This window comes from Ipomoea nil, unplaced genomic scaffold (assembly GCF_001879475.1).
Source record: "Ipomoea nil cultivar Tokyo-kokei standard unplaced genomic scaffold, Asagao_1.1 scaffold0415, whole genome shotgun sequence".
Classification (NCBI taxonomy): domain Eukaryota; kingdom Viridiplantae; phylum Streptophyta; class Magnoliopsida; order Solanales; family Convolvulaceae; genus Ipomoea; species Ipomoea nil.
This window is the reverse complement of record NW_017616843.1, coordinates 1,790,258-1,802,379: the sequence shown is the minus strand read 5'-3', so window position 1 is coordinate 1,802,379 and position 12,122 is coordinate 1,790,258. Positions and strand designations below refer to the sequence as shown.

At 34.6% G+C, this 12,122-nt stretch overlaps 1 protein-coding gene and 1 long non-coding RNA gene across 2 annotated transcripts; one reads left to right on the top strand and one right to left on the bottom strand.

Annotated features, from left to right (window-relative positions):
• Nucleotides 1–5,027: 5,027 nt before the first annotated feature.
• Nucleotides 5,028–8,501, bottom strand: LOC109172274. The gene is made up of 3 exons (XR_002052705.1): nucleotides 7,879–8,501; nucleotides 7,508–7,579; nucleotides 5,028–5,836 (listed from the first exon to the last, which is right to left on the bottom strand). It is a non-coding gene; the product is annotated as an uncharacterized LOC109172274 (long non-coding RNA).
• A 2,852-nt stretch (nucleotides 8,502–11,353) lies between these two features.
• Nucleotides 11,354–11,845, top strand: LOC109172188. Its single transcript, XM_019321337.1, has one exon. It carries the CDS (start codon nucleotides 11,354–11,356, stop codon nucleotides 11,843–11,845), a length of 492 nt encoding a protein of 163 aa, XP_019176882.1.
• Nucleotides 11,846–12,122: the final 277 nt, after the last annotated feature.

Below are 12,122 nucleotides of genomic sequence, written 5' to 3'. Positions count from 1 at the left end.
ATTTGTTTGCAATGCATGAAGTCTGAATGTTTAGTGGTATGCTCAAATGTTTAATCCAGAATTGGATGATGCTAAAGGTGTTTGTTAGAAGAACCTGCAAGTGATCTGACATGTTTTTACCTTTTTTTTTTTTTTTTTTTTTTTTTTTTTTTTTAAAATTTCAGTTCAGAGTTCACAGAGTAGAAAGAACTTAGAAGTTATCATGGATAAAGAGGACAAAGAAACAAATGGTTTTGTTAATTTGCTTAACAATGAAGAGAGGCTTGACGGTGCTGATGGATGGAGTGGGAGGAGATCTGGTGGATTTAATTTTGAAGAGAATATAATATGCATGCTGAAGATGGGGTGATTTGTATTCTCAGAGCAATCTGATGTGGGGGAGTTTAAATTAAAGAAGATGTAAATCTTGAGCCACTAGCTGGTATGGAGTTTGAATCGCATGAGGAAGCATTAGTGTTCTATCAAGCTGTTATCTGTTAGCGGATTAATTTAGCTGTCAAGGGATTGGGTTGATGGATTTGACTAGCTAATAGTATTAGCTAGTTGTAGAAAGATGTTTGGTAAATTAATTTGTTGTTAGCTGATAGTTGCTTACATTCAAAAAGATCTTCAAAGGTTTATTTATTTTTTCAAAAAGTTGTTTTGATTAGTTTTCTGAATTTTAGTGTTTTGGAGTAATAAGCTGTCATAAAACGCTGATTAGCCAAACATTCATAGTGGTCAAATAAGCCAAACTAAAATTGATTAATAAGCTAACTATGTTACCAAACATGGTTATTGTGTCTACAATTAACAAATTGAAAGCAAATACGTAATAATATGTTAATTGCATATTATCTGTATTCAGTTAATATATTGGCCCTGTTTGGTAAATTGTTGTTAGTTGTTAGTTGTTAGCTGATTGGATTAATTAGAGGGTATAACTAGTTGATAACGTTAGCTGATGGTAGAAAGATTCAGTGGCTTAATTGCATTATCGTGTGCAGTTCGATGGCCTATTTGACCCTTATTCCTAAATGAAATAAAGCAGGAAAGGCAACCGTGCATCATCCTTGATGGACCCACAAGCAAGGAAGGAGCTCCAAGGAGGTACTGCACCTCATGGGATAAAGTAGTCGGGTAAACCGCATATAGGGAAAGCAACAAAGAAAACATCTTTTTTTTTTTTCTTGTAGTGAACGTGCAAGAGCTAAGACGTCTTGCTAAACCGCATGCAGGGAATGTAGCAAAGACCGTACTATCCGAAAGAGATGAGAACCTTTTGGCTTAAGAGTCAAAGGGTCAAGATGTGAAGAAGTTTAGTAATGTCTATACTTTCTCTGTTTGTCAAAGACAACAAAAAAAACTGAGGGACTCGTGATGGGGCCATGGGCCTTGGAACTATTTTACTGGGAAGATCTTAGTGTTAAATAATCCTTTATGCGCTATAACTTAAATGCGGAAGCACAATTAACAATGATCGCATGTAAATCAAATCAATCAACTAAACAATGTTCATGATCATAGACTTTTAATTAAATAGGGAAGATAGGACTTACTTGGTTCCATTGAAGATGTAATCTCTAAATTGAATGAATCAAGAATACAATGCTTCACCTCTCTGATCCGTATACCTTATTCACCTCCTGATGATATGGAGACTAGAAAACTTAGAGATTTGAAACTGTTAAGATCCCTAGAGTTTTCCTGGGTATTTATAGATGTGGTGAGAAACCCTCTTTCAAGAGGAATGGGGAACCTCCTTTAGGAATAGAAATCCCTTTAGGAATGTGACCTCCTTTAGGAATAGAAATCCCTTTAGGATTGTGAAACCCATAACCTTATCCATTATACATCTTTTAACCCTTATAAACTTAAATTTTAACAGAATGAGAGGGAGGGAATTTCACCCAGTAATTTCGCTTTACACATCACTGATCATCAACGTGAGTACCTTATGGAATTACAACCTTTATTATATAAATCATTGTTAAGAAATAATTATTTCTAACAGTTTCCCACTGATTCATATGAGCATGACACCTTAATTATATGAATCAACGTTAGGAATAAATTATTTCTAACACTTAGTCCAAGAAGTGCATTTTTATTGGTGAGGTTTTGACCTTAAAAGAATAAAAGTCTTGGGGAGTTAGGAATGAAGGAAGCATGGTGACCCAAAAGATGGGATTAAACTGGTAAAGAGGTACCAAGCCAACAAGGTTCAAACAATCAAACCTACGACCTCCCACTTGGCTAAACGCCTATCAACCCACTAAGTTACTATATATCTTGTCTGTCATAGGACGGGATGCTTTACTTATTTATATGAAGAGCATTGACAACAAAGTATAGTAGTGGCGGAGATATATGTATGGCTAATATTAGATAATAACCAAGCTCATACACTTGTAAAAGCATCAAGAGGGATCATCAACACTATATAATGGACATTATGTCTCCCCTTTAGACATATCTCTTGGTTCACTATAATCACACCAGTCCAGTGGCTTGTGGTCTTTATTTCCAATAGCAACACCTTCCAAGTCTCGGCGACAGTAAAAAAGACCAAGACCTTCCTATGGTTCATATTCTAAGTATTCTTTTGCAGGACTATCCCATCGAGAGAAGATAAATCTTAGCTTTGACGAAAATTGATGAGAGATGACAAAGTAACAATGGATGGAGCTGGAATATTCGTTGACTATGAAGAATACAAAGAAGGAAGTGGTTTAAGGTTTGAAGGATACAATATGTCAATCTGGTTGAAGAAAAGGGATGATCACACTCGTCAAGATTATCAATGGAAGGAGAACAAAAGAATAAGAGAGGAAAATGAAGCTAGAAGGCTTAAACAAGAAGAAGCAAGAAACCTAAGGAAACAAGAACTCACGAGATATCAAGAGACACAGGAGAAAATCAAAGATGTCTCAAAGATAAGAAAAGATGCAGACTTTGATGTCAAATATGATGCCATAGCAAAGGTTCACCGAGAATCCAGGAAAAGCTACGTTGATGGAATGAATTCCATAGAGCTTATAACATGGTGGAATCATGGCACCATCTCTGGACGAAACATCCTAGAAGCTTACAACAATTACACGAGCTATAACTTTGGAGAAAAATATGAGGCTCAAGTTCGTGAAAGACCACTCAGAGAAGTCAGAATTAATGTCAACAATGACATAGACTTTGACAATATGCTCGAGGAGCAAAAAGAACGAGACGACAGAGAAAGGATGGAAGCTCAACAAGCGAAACAAAGTCTCTTGGCCCTGTAATGTGTTTACTTTTCGAGTACTTCCTATTTTGTAATCAATATCTTGCTTAATGAATATCTTTACGTGATCTTTTTGAAGTACTTTCGATCTTTAACTAATGCATTCTTATAATTTTTTATAAATCCTTTTGTACACTCTTGAATAAGGTTGTTTTGTAATAGAATTTTCCTTTAAAGGGCATCTTTCAGCCTTATGAATAAGAATATAGGTTTTGACATCATCAAAAATGGGAAAATTGTTAGGAACAAGTGTTTATAGATTTTGATGATACCAAACTGTCTTAGGATGTAGACCCCTATTTTTTGTTTAATAGAAAGTTTCGTATGACATAGTCATGAAATGTTAAATCATGCACGAGACTAGTAGAATAGGTCTACATGAAGACTCGAAGATGATCGAAAGTTGCCTGCAAACGAAAGGAGGACTAAAGCAAGTCTCGGACGGACTGCTTCGACAAAAGGGACTTTCGTTCAAGAGGAAATGACGAAAGATGAGGACAATCTTTCGGCCCCAAATATACAAGTCAAGGACAGACTTGTTAAAAGATAACTCTCTTTTAATGGAAACAATGAGAATGTTGTCTATCAATCAGTTGGGCAAATCATTTGAACAAAAGGTGTTCTAGGAATGATTTTCACTAAAGACAAGGAGCATTAAAAGAGTTGTAATATCTTGTCAGTGAACAAGGACAAAAGCCATAATGCTTTTTGTTCCAACGGCTACACAGTACAAATGCTTTTAATGTTCATTGCCCACTGAGTAATACACACTGGTTATTAGGTTTGAAATTTTCATCTCCCTCCAACGGATGAATTTTTCCACCTATAAATACCCCTCTTCACCATTGAAGAAGGTGCTGGTTAACTCAGTCTCCCAATCTACGAAAAGCATTTCAAAGTAGTTCCATCTCCTTAGATTTTCATAACCAGTGTTAGTTGTGAAGTTTTTCAAAGGCATATCCTTCCTCATACTTCACAACCTGAAACTGTCTTGCTCCTTCATCAAGCGAAGATCTATTCAGACATCAAGACAAGATTCAATCTGTTGGAGAAACACCAAATTTCTTTCCCAACATCTCAACTCAGGAGTTAGTTGATAGAGGCGGAGTAAACTCTAGGAGTTGAAAAACCTGTCAAGTGGCTGTCCGGCTTAGTGATCAAAGAAGCCAGATTGAAGTAGTTTGTACTAGGAGTGATAGTGCAAACCGTTTCACAAGTTGTGAAAGAAGAGTGGAGTAGGCACAGTTGGCCGAGCCACTATAAAAATCTCTCTGTCTCCCTCTCTTTACTTATCGCCTTTACTTTCGTACGCATTTCCTCATAAACTCGAAAGAGTGCAAAGAAAATTTAACTTGAAATAACATTTTCGCTGTGCGTATTTCCGAAAGGAGAAAAATCAAGAACGAATCGATTATAGTCTATTCATCCCCCTCTAGACTCTCTCTGACCCTACCGGGACCAACAATGGATCTACTACCAATGGATATATAGTAATTAACGTGCAATTTAAATTAATTAATATATAATGTGACTAAAGAAGTTTCACGTACAATTTTAACAAGTCCATGCTTTTGTACTTGTTCAGTAAATTATAAAATGTTAATTTATTGTAATTTCTAAAAAACAAAAAAACATGTTAATTTAATTAATTACATAGCGTACCATTTTATATGAGTTAACTCTTTTTTCAAATGCACTGTCAAATATTTCTAAATATACTTGACATCGATCATTAGTTATCAACAAATACACAATCAGACATCGATCATAAAATGAACAATCCTAACTATAAAAATGGATGGAACAGTTTAATTAATACAAGTATTGAATACGCATACAGGCACTTTTTGCATGGTGGGAATTTGGTCATGGCGAGTTCAAGTTTCGTCATCCATGGGAGCAATACTTGAAAGTTGGAGGTGTTGCGGAATGTGCTTCCCATCTTCAAGCTCTCTGCAGCTACTTCAACACAGACGATGATCATGCGACATTGTTAAGTTTTAAGAGCAAGATTCAAGAGCCATGCACAAGAATGTGCTCGGAGTCGAGCCAGGCTTTGAAAGCTATATCATTAGTCATGAAAACCATTACACATCCGACGCCGGCAATCCAAGACCACCTGCGGAACTCCAGAGCCGCCATTGATGATCTCGAAGTCCTGTTCCGAAGCTCTTCGTTGCTGAGCTTCGGAACAAGACTTCAAGATCATCAATGGCGGCTCTAGAGTTCCACAGTTGGTCTAGGATCGCAGGCGTCGGATGAGACATGGTTTTCATGGTTAATGATATAGCTTCCAAAGCCTGGCTCAATTCCGAACACATTCTTGTGCATGGCTCTTGAATCTTGCTCTTAAAACTTAACAATGTCGCATGATCATCGTCTGTGTTGAAGTAGCTGTAGCGAGCTTGAAGATGGGAAGCACATTCCATGGCAACACCTCCAACTTTCAAGTATTGTTCCCATGGATGAAGTAGCTGCTGCTGGTTCGCACTCCATTGTGACGCCGTTGCCGGAAGTAGAGGACTGTTTGAAAATACGGAGTGTTATACACTATCACGATAAGCAACTTATCGTATCCTGAAAATATTAACAGTTTGGAAAACACAAACAAAAGGATTAGCATAATTGCTAAGTAAGCTCTACACCATCCTGTAAAAATACATACATTTATAATTTTGAAAATAAATATACTTCGTAAATAGGTTTTGATATTCAGATAATCCATACTTTAGAAAACATTTAGTCAAATGTATAAATAGATACATAATTTGAGTAAAATAGTTTTGACTCACACCAAAAATAGGTATTAGATCATTTCCGAAATAGTTTAAACACCAATACCATGACACACTTGGTTTCATACAAGGTAATAGAGATCTCAAAAATAATAGTACTTAGCACTTTCTAAAATAACATAAGCATGGAGGATTCATAAAACATTATCTCAATATAATACTTCTAAATATCATTATCATTTCAAAACATAACTTTCCAAAGCATAGTATTTACATATACAAGTATATATGGAGGAATTCACAACAAGATATAGTTTACTCAACCAGTAATCATTTCAAGATATAGATTTTCAAAGTCATTCTCAACATGTATATATAATCATATGTATGAATATGGAGGTATTCACATCATATCCTAGTCATATAGATAATTCAATTCTCATTCTCTAGTATTAACATAGCATAATAATATATAAGTGGAGGTATCCCAATCATCATCTCAATATCAATATCGAAGAGTCATATCAATTACAAGTGTGGAGGCAACAATGGGCCAAGTAAGGCAGGAACTCCACCGTAGCGAATCCTAGTGAACGGTGCTTCCCACACAACCGCTACCACCACCTACCAGCGGAACCTTAACCACTATCAATCACAATACCAATAGAAACAGAACTATAATCTTAAGTGTGCACACCCCTTAATTGGGATTACAAGCCCAACAGGTAGTTACTAATCCTAATAAGTAGTAACCCAGAATGTTTTCTACCAGGTTACTCCACCAAATAATCAAATGGAGCCGAAGCTCAACCAACAATCAAATAGAGCTAGAGCTCAATCAACAATCTAACATATATAGCCGAAGCTCAACCTCCTACACAATCCAACACAAAAAAGGATAAACTTTCAAAATAATACATTTTTATATGAGTCCTCCAAAATAATAATAGTCTATGATCTTTTCTAAATAGGGTTTCATAACCTTTTCATTGACACAGGCTATTCAAACATAGTTTTTCAAAATAGCATAGGGAGGGTGTATAATCCATCAATAACCATTTCCTCCAAAATAAGGTTTATATAAAAAAAATATATTTTTCTCCAAAATAACATATAGCTTATATACTTCAAATATAAGTATACTTTATCACTTTATATCCTCCAAAGTAAGCATAATATTACTAATTCCACGATACTTAAGATTTTCAAAAATAATTTCTCCAAAATAAATATAATTCTAATAATCTCAACATGTAAATCATTTATACACTTCATAAGTTATTCACCACTCAATAAAATAACTACAACTCATATAATTTTCTTAGTATTTCAGATAAATACATATTCACATATATATGGGTTTATAAAACACGAGTCAACACATAAATATACACATTTGGCTATCTATCACATTTTAGAAACTAAAGAATTTTTTATAGTAGTTGAGGGATACAAAATCACAAGTAACACAATTTATAGAGTAAAGTAATTTTGAACCGACATAAAGACTTACCTCAAGAACTAAAACTCCAAAACTCCAATCAAATCGATAGGAACTAAGCATCCTATTCACCTCGATAGGAACCTGTGGACCAATCAAATCTTATTATAATTTTTTTTGAATGCTACTAACTCTATTACATTGTACTATCGGTAGAGCCACTACATGTCATCTATCACAAGATTATTTTAATATTACCAATTACCAATTACAAATACTAGTACTGCCTCGTCACCATCATTATCATTCATCCTTATCACCCACCTCAACATCATCTATCCTTAAAAGAATTTCATTATCCTCATCAACAAATTAAAACTTATCATCATCATTATCATTTTCTTTATCACAAAATACACATCACTACATCATTAAAAACTCACCATCTTCAACATCAGCACATACGCCGCCGTTACCTTCTCCGAATACACCGCCGGTCAACACCGAGAGAAAATGTGAGGAAGGCCGGTGGTTCGCCGAGCGGAAGAGAAGAAAGATGGTGGAGGCCGTGGTTCTGCCCCGTGATGATAGGAGGAGTGAGAACGGTGATTGTCGGAGCTGAGAGAAAAAGGGAGACCAGCAACGAGAGGGAGAGACACGGAAGATATCTGGAGGTTGTGTTGCTTGAGAAGAAATCCGGGGTTTGGAGAACGAGAGGGAGGAGGGATTATATTTATTCAAGAAATAAGTGTTTATATGAAGAAGAGGTGGGTATGCTCTTATTTATAGATACAAAGAGTAGGCAGAATTTTAGAAGGAAGAAAGAGACAAAGCTCCTTCACGTGAATTTTAGAAGGGAGAAGGAGACAAACCTCCTTCACGTTACTTGGCTGTAGTCTGGTTGGTTAGGGGCAAATTATTATGTGGATCCGGGTTCACCTAGTAACGTGGACTCGGTCTACAAGTTCACAATTTATATAGTGAATATTCACAATTTACATATTGAATATTCACAATTTTTATATGACGACGAGGTGTGTAGGCAGGGACGGACCCAGTGTTGGAGAAGTGGGAGCAGCTGCCCCCACTCCCCCCACCCCACCCCTTTATATATATATATGTATATAGCATGAAATATCATATAAAATCTATATTTATGTTGAAAATATCAATAGTTTGAATAGCTTAGTTGATTAAACTCTAAATTTTATGTTATAAAAGGCTTATGTTATGTGTTCAAATCTCATTAGCAACACTTTTAATTATCTTCCCTCTTTCATTTCTTCACAAGATAAATTAGATGTTTTTAGTCTACTTTTTATGAACCATTTAATTAACAAATTAAATACTATTTTAGTCTAGTTTTTATAAATTATTTAATTAATGTAGGATACAAGTTTATAATATACTTCATTGTATTCGAATTAATTTAGAAATATCGATCTAACTAAAAGAAATTAAAATTTAAAAGTATTTATAAATATATCGTTACCCAAATTATTTTATCTAATTGATTATGTTTCATATTTTCTCATAAATATGTTGTAATTTATAATGTATTTTGTATTTTAACCTTATTATGATTGTTTGATATTTTGTCATTGACATTTCTAACATCATTTAATATTCGTCTCCACTCAGATATTTTTTGGATCCGCCACTGTGTGTAGGCTCTTATTTAGATACAAAGAGAAGGCAAAATTTTAGAACGAAGAAGGAGACAAAGCTCCTTCACGTTACTTGGCTGTAGAGTGGTTGGTTAGGGGCATTTTTTTTATTTTTTATTTTTTTGTGGATTCGGGATCACCTTATAAGGTGGACCCGGTTCAAAAGTTCACAATTTATATACTGAATGTTATAATTTATGAATATTCACAACTTTTATATAATAAATGTTAATAATTTATATATTAAATGTTCACAATTTTATATACTAAATGTTTACAATTTGCATACTGAATGTTCACAATTTGAATTGTGAACATTCAGTTTATAAATTGTGAAAAATCAGTGTATAAATTGTATATTTTGACTCGAGTTCACCTTACAAGGTGAATCCGGGTACATGGCATAACTATTGTTGGTTAGGGTTAGGGTTGGAAATATGATTTTATTTTGAAATTGGGATAAAAGTTTGGGCTCCAGTACCTTTTGACTCAAGAAAAATTATTGAGCTTAAGGATATAAATCATTTGGGCTTAGAAATTAAAATAGTTATAATATGATTTTGACAGGTTTGTCTCAGATAAATTTTGGATAATAAAATGTTGGGCCATAAAATAGTTTTATTTAAAAGTTGTAGCATAATAATTGGTTTTAGAAATATTTAAGCTAAAATATTATGATTGAAAATAAATTTTATTTCTGATAAAGTTTTTTTTTTTTTTTTTTTTTTTTAAAGCAAAAGCAACATGGGCTATTATAATAAAGTAGAAATAGAGTCGGGACTCGGGAGATGCGTGAGATACTATTTTTAAGATGAAGAGAAATACTCAATTAAATAATGTACGTTACATAAAAAAGTATTCATAGTATCATCACTCTTTTATTACATTTGTGATTTATTCTAAAATCTACGGGTGATGTAATAACCAAAATTTATAATAAGAGATTTATTAATCACGCGTTAATTAGTTAATAATTGAACAATTCGTAGTTATACTAATTTAATTTTAATTAAGAGATTTAAATAACAATACGTGTGATTAAATGTTTGGAAACAATTAATAATGTATCTATTTGTGAACAATTGATAATGTATCTACTAATTAAAAATGTTTAGGAAATTAGATAGATAATAATTAAGTAATAAATATGTTTAGGAAAGTTGATATATTTTGTTAATTAGAAATAAAAGAGTTTTTTTAATAAAATATAAGTCTTAAATATTTTGTAGAAAAGGGTCCGGTCAATATTGAGGGTGTGTTTGGTTCACAAATAGGAATCGGAATCGAAATGAGTATCAAATACTTGGTAATATTAATGAGTTTTGGTGAAAGCACCAGTGAGCACACACATAGCATTCCAAAACCAAGCAGAAAAAGTGTCCCCTAACACACAAGATACTGGGAAGTGTGATTCATGCCATACACATTGAGCAAAATCACACCCAACAAGAGAATGCATAACATCCTCATTATACATAGCACACATAGGGCATGAAGGGTTCACATCCACTCTTCTTAAAAGTAGATTGGTGGTGGTAGGAAGAATATTCCTAATAGCTCTCCACAAGTGGTATCCGAGCAGCTTCCTTGTATGGTAAACGCTTTGCGCACATACTGCCTGGTCGATCCCAGTTTCAAAATTCAAAATCACATAATTTTCATCTTTGCACAAGTTTTTTAAAATGGAAAATGATCATGGTCATCGTTCTAGGCATCATGCATTCAATCGTGCTAAATTTGATGACTAGAAGATATGAATGCAGGCACATCTTTCGGCAATACATGATGAAATGTGGGATGTGATAACTGATGGACCCATAACAGTAATATATGATGGTTAATCCGCATGCAGCAGCTCAAGGAGCAGGTGCAAAGGAGATGATCATCAAGCCCAAAAAATCCTATACTATAGAAGAAAGAACTCGAGCAAATCTGGATAATGTTGCACAAGACATTTTGTATAAATCTCTAGACGAGTCAGTGTTTCCGAGAGTAAGGAAGTGCAAGATTGCGAAAGAAATATGAGAAGTTCTCATGCAGATAAGGAAAAAGAGATTAACAGGAGAAAGAAAATAAGCTAACAGTTGCCATGAAGAGATTTGAAGACTTCAAGATGAATCCTAATGAAACCATCAGTCAGATGTAGATTCGGTTCAAAAAGTTGATGAGTGAGATTTCTGACCTAGGGAAGGAACCAAACTAGAAAGAGATTAATCTAAAGATACTTCGTGGACTCCCGAAAGCATGGGACATGAAAGTGACGGCAATGAAAGATCACCGAAATCTTAAGTCAGTTCAAACCTCAAAGATCTTTAGCGACCTTAAAGCTTATGAGTTTGAACATGAACCAAAGGTCTCAGAAGAACCAGAACTAAGAAATATAGCTCTTGTTGCAAGTCAACAACCCTCTACTTCAAGCAGGTCAAAATCTAACCCCTCAGATTTTTTATCTGACGAACAATTTACCTTGTTTGTAAGGAAGCTCAAAAGGTTCATGAGGAAGAATAATTTTCAAGATTCTCAAGCTTCACCAAGCTCCTCAAACCGAAAGTATCCTGAGAGATCAGATGATAGATCCAACAATTTCAAAAGGCGTGAACCCGAAGAAGCTCAAATGTTGTGCTACAACTGTAGAAAGCCTAGACATTTCAAAGTAGATTGTCCATATCCAATGGCCCGAAAGCACTGGGATCAAGATCAAAGCACCAGGATCAGGATCAAAGTGGACTCGGGTTCTTTGTAGTGAGACGAAGATATTGATATATTGTACGCTCAAAACGGATAATGGGTGAATGGGATACTGATTCTCAAAGTAGACCCATTTGAGTTGGGAAAATGTAAAGCTTTTGTCCCACATTGGTTTGGGATGTGGGTTTGCACCACTATTTATACAAGGGTCTTTCTAAAGCTTATTGAATTGTATAGCACAGAGTTTTCCTCTCGGGCGAAAAGTGAACAACACAAGCATACACATTTAATTTGCATGTTTTTCTTCTCCAAAACTATGCGTGCTCCTGCTC

Excerpts from the sequence above, each read along its gene's own strand:
- LOC109172188 (XM_019321337.1), top strand. The coding sequence starts at position 11,354 with ATGAAAGTGACGGCAATGAAAGATCACCGAAATCTTAAGTCAGTTCAA.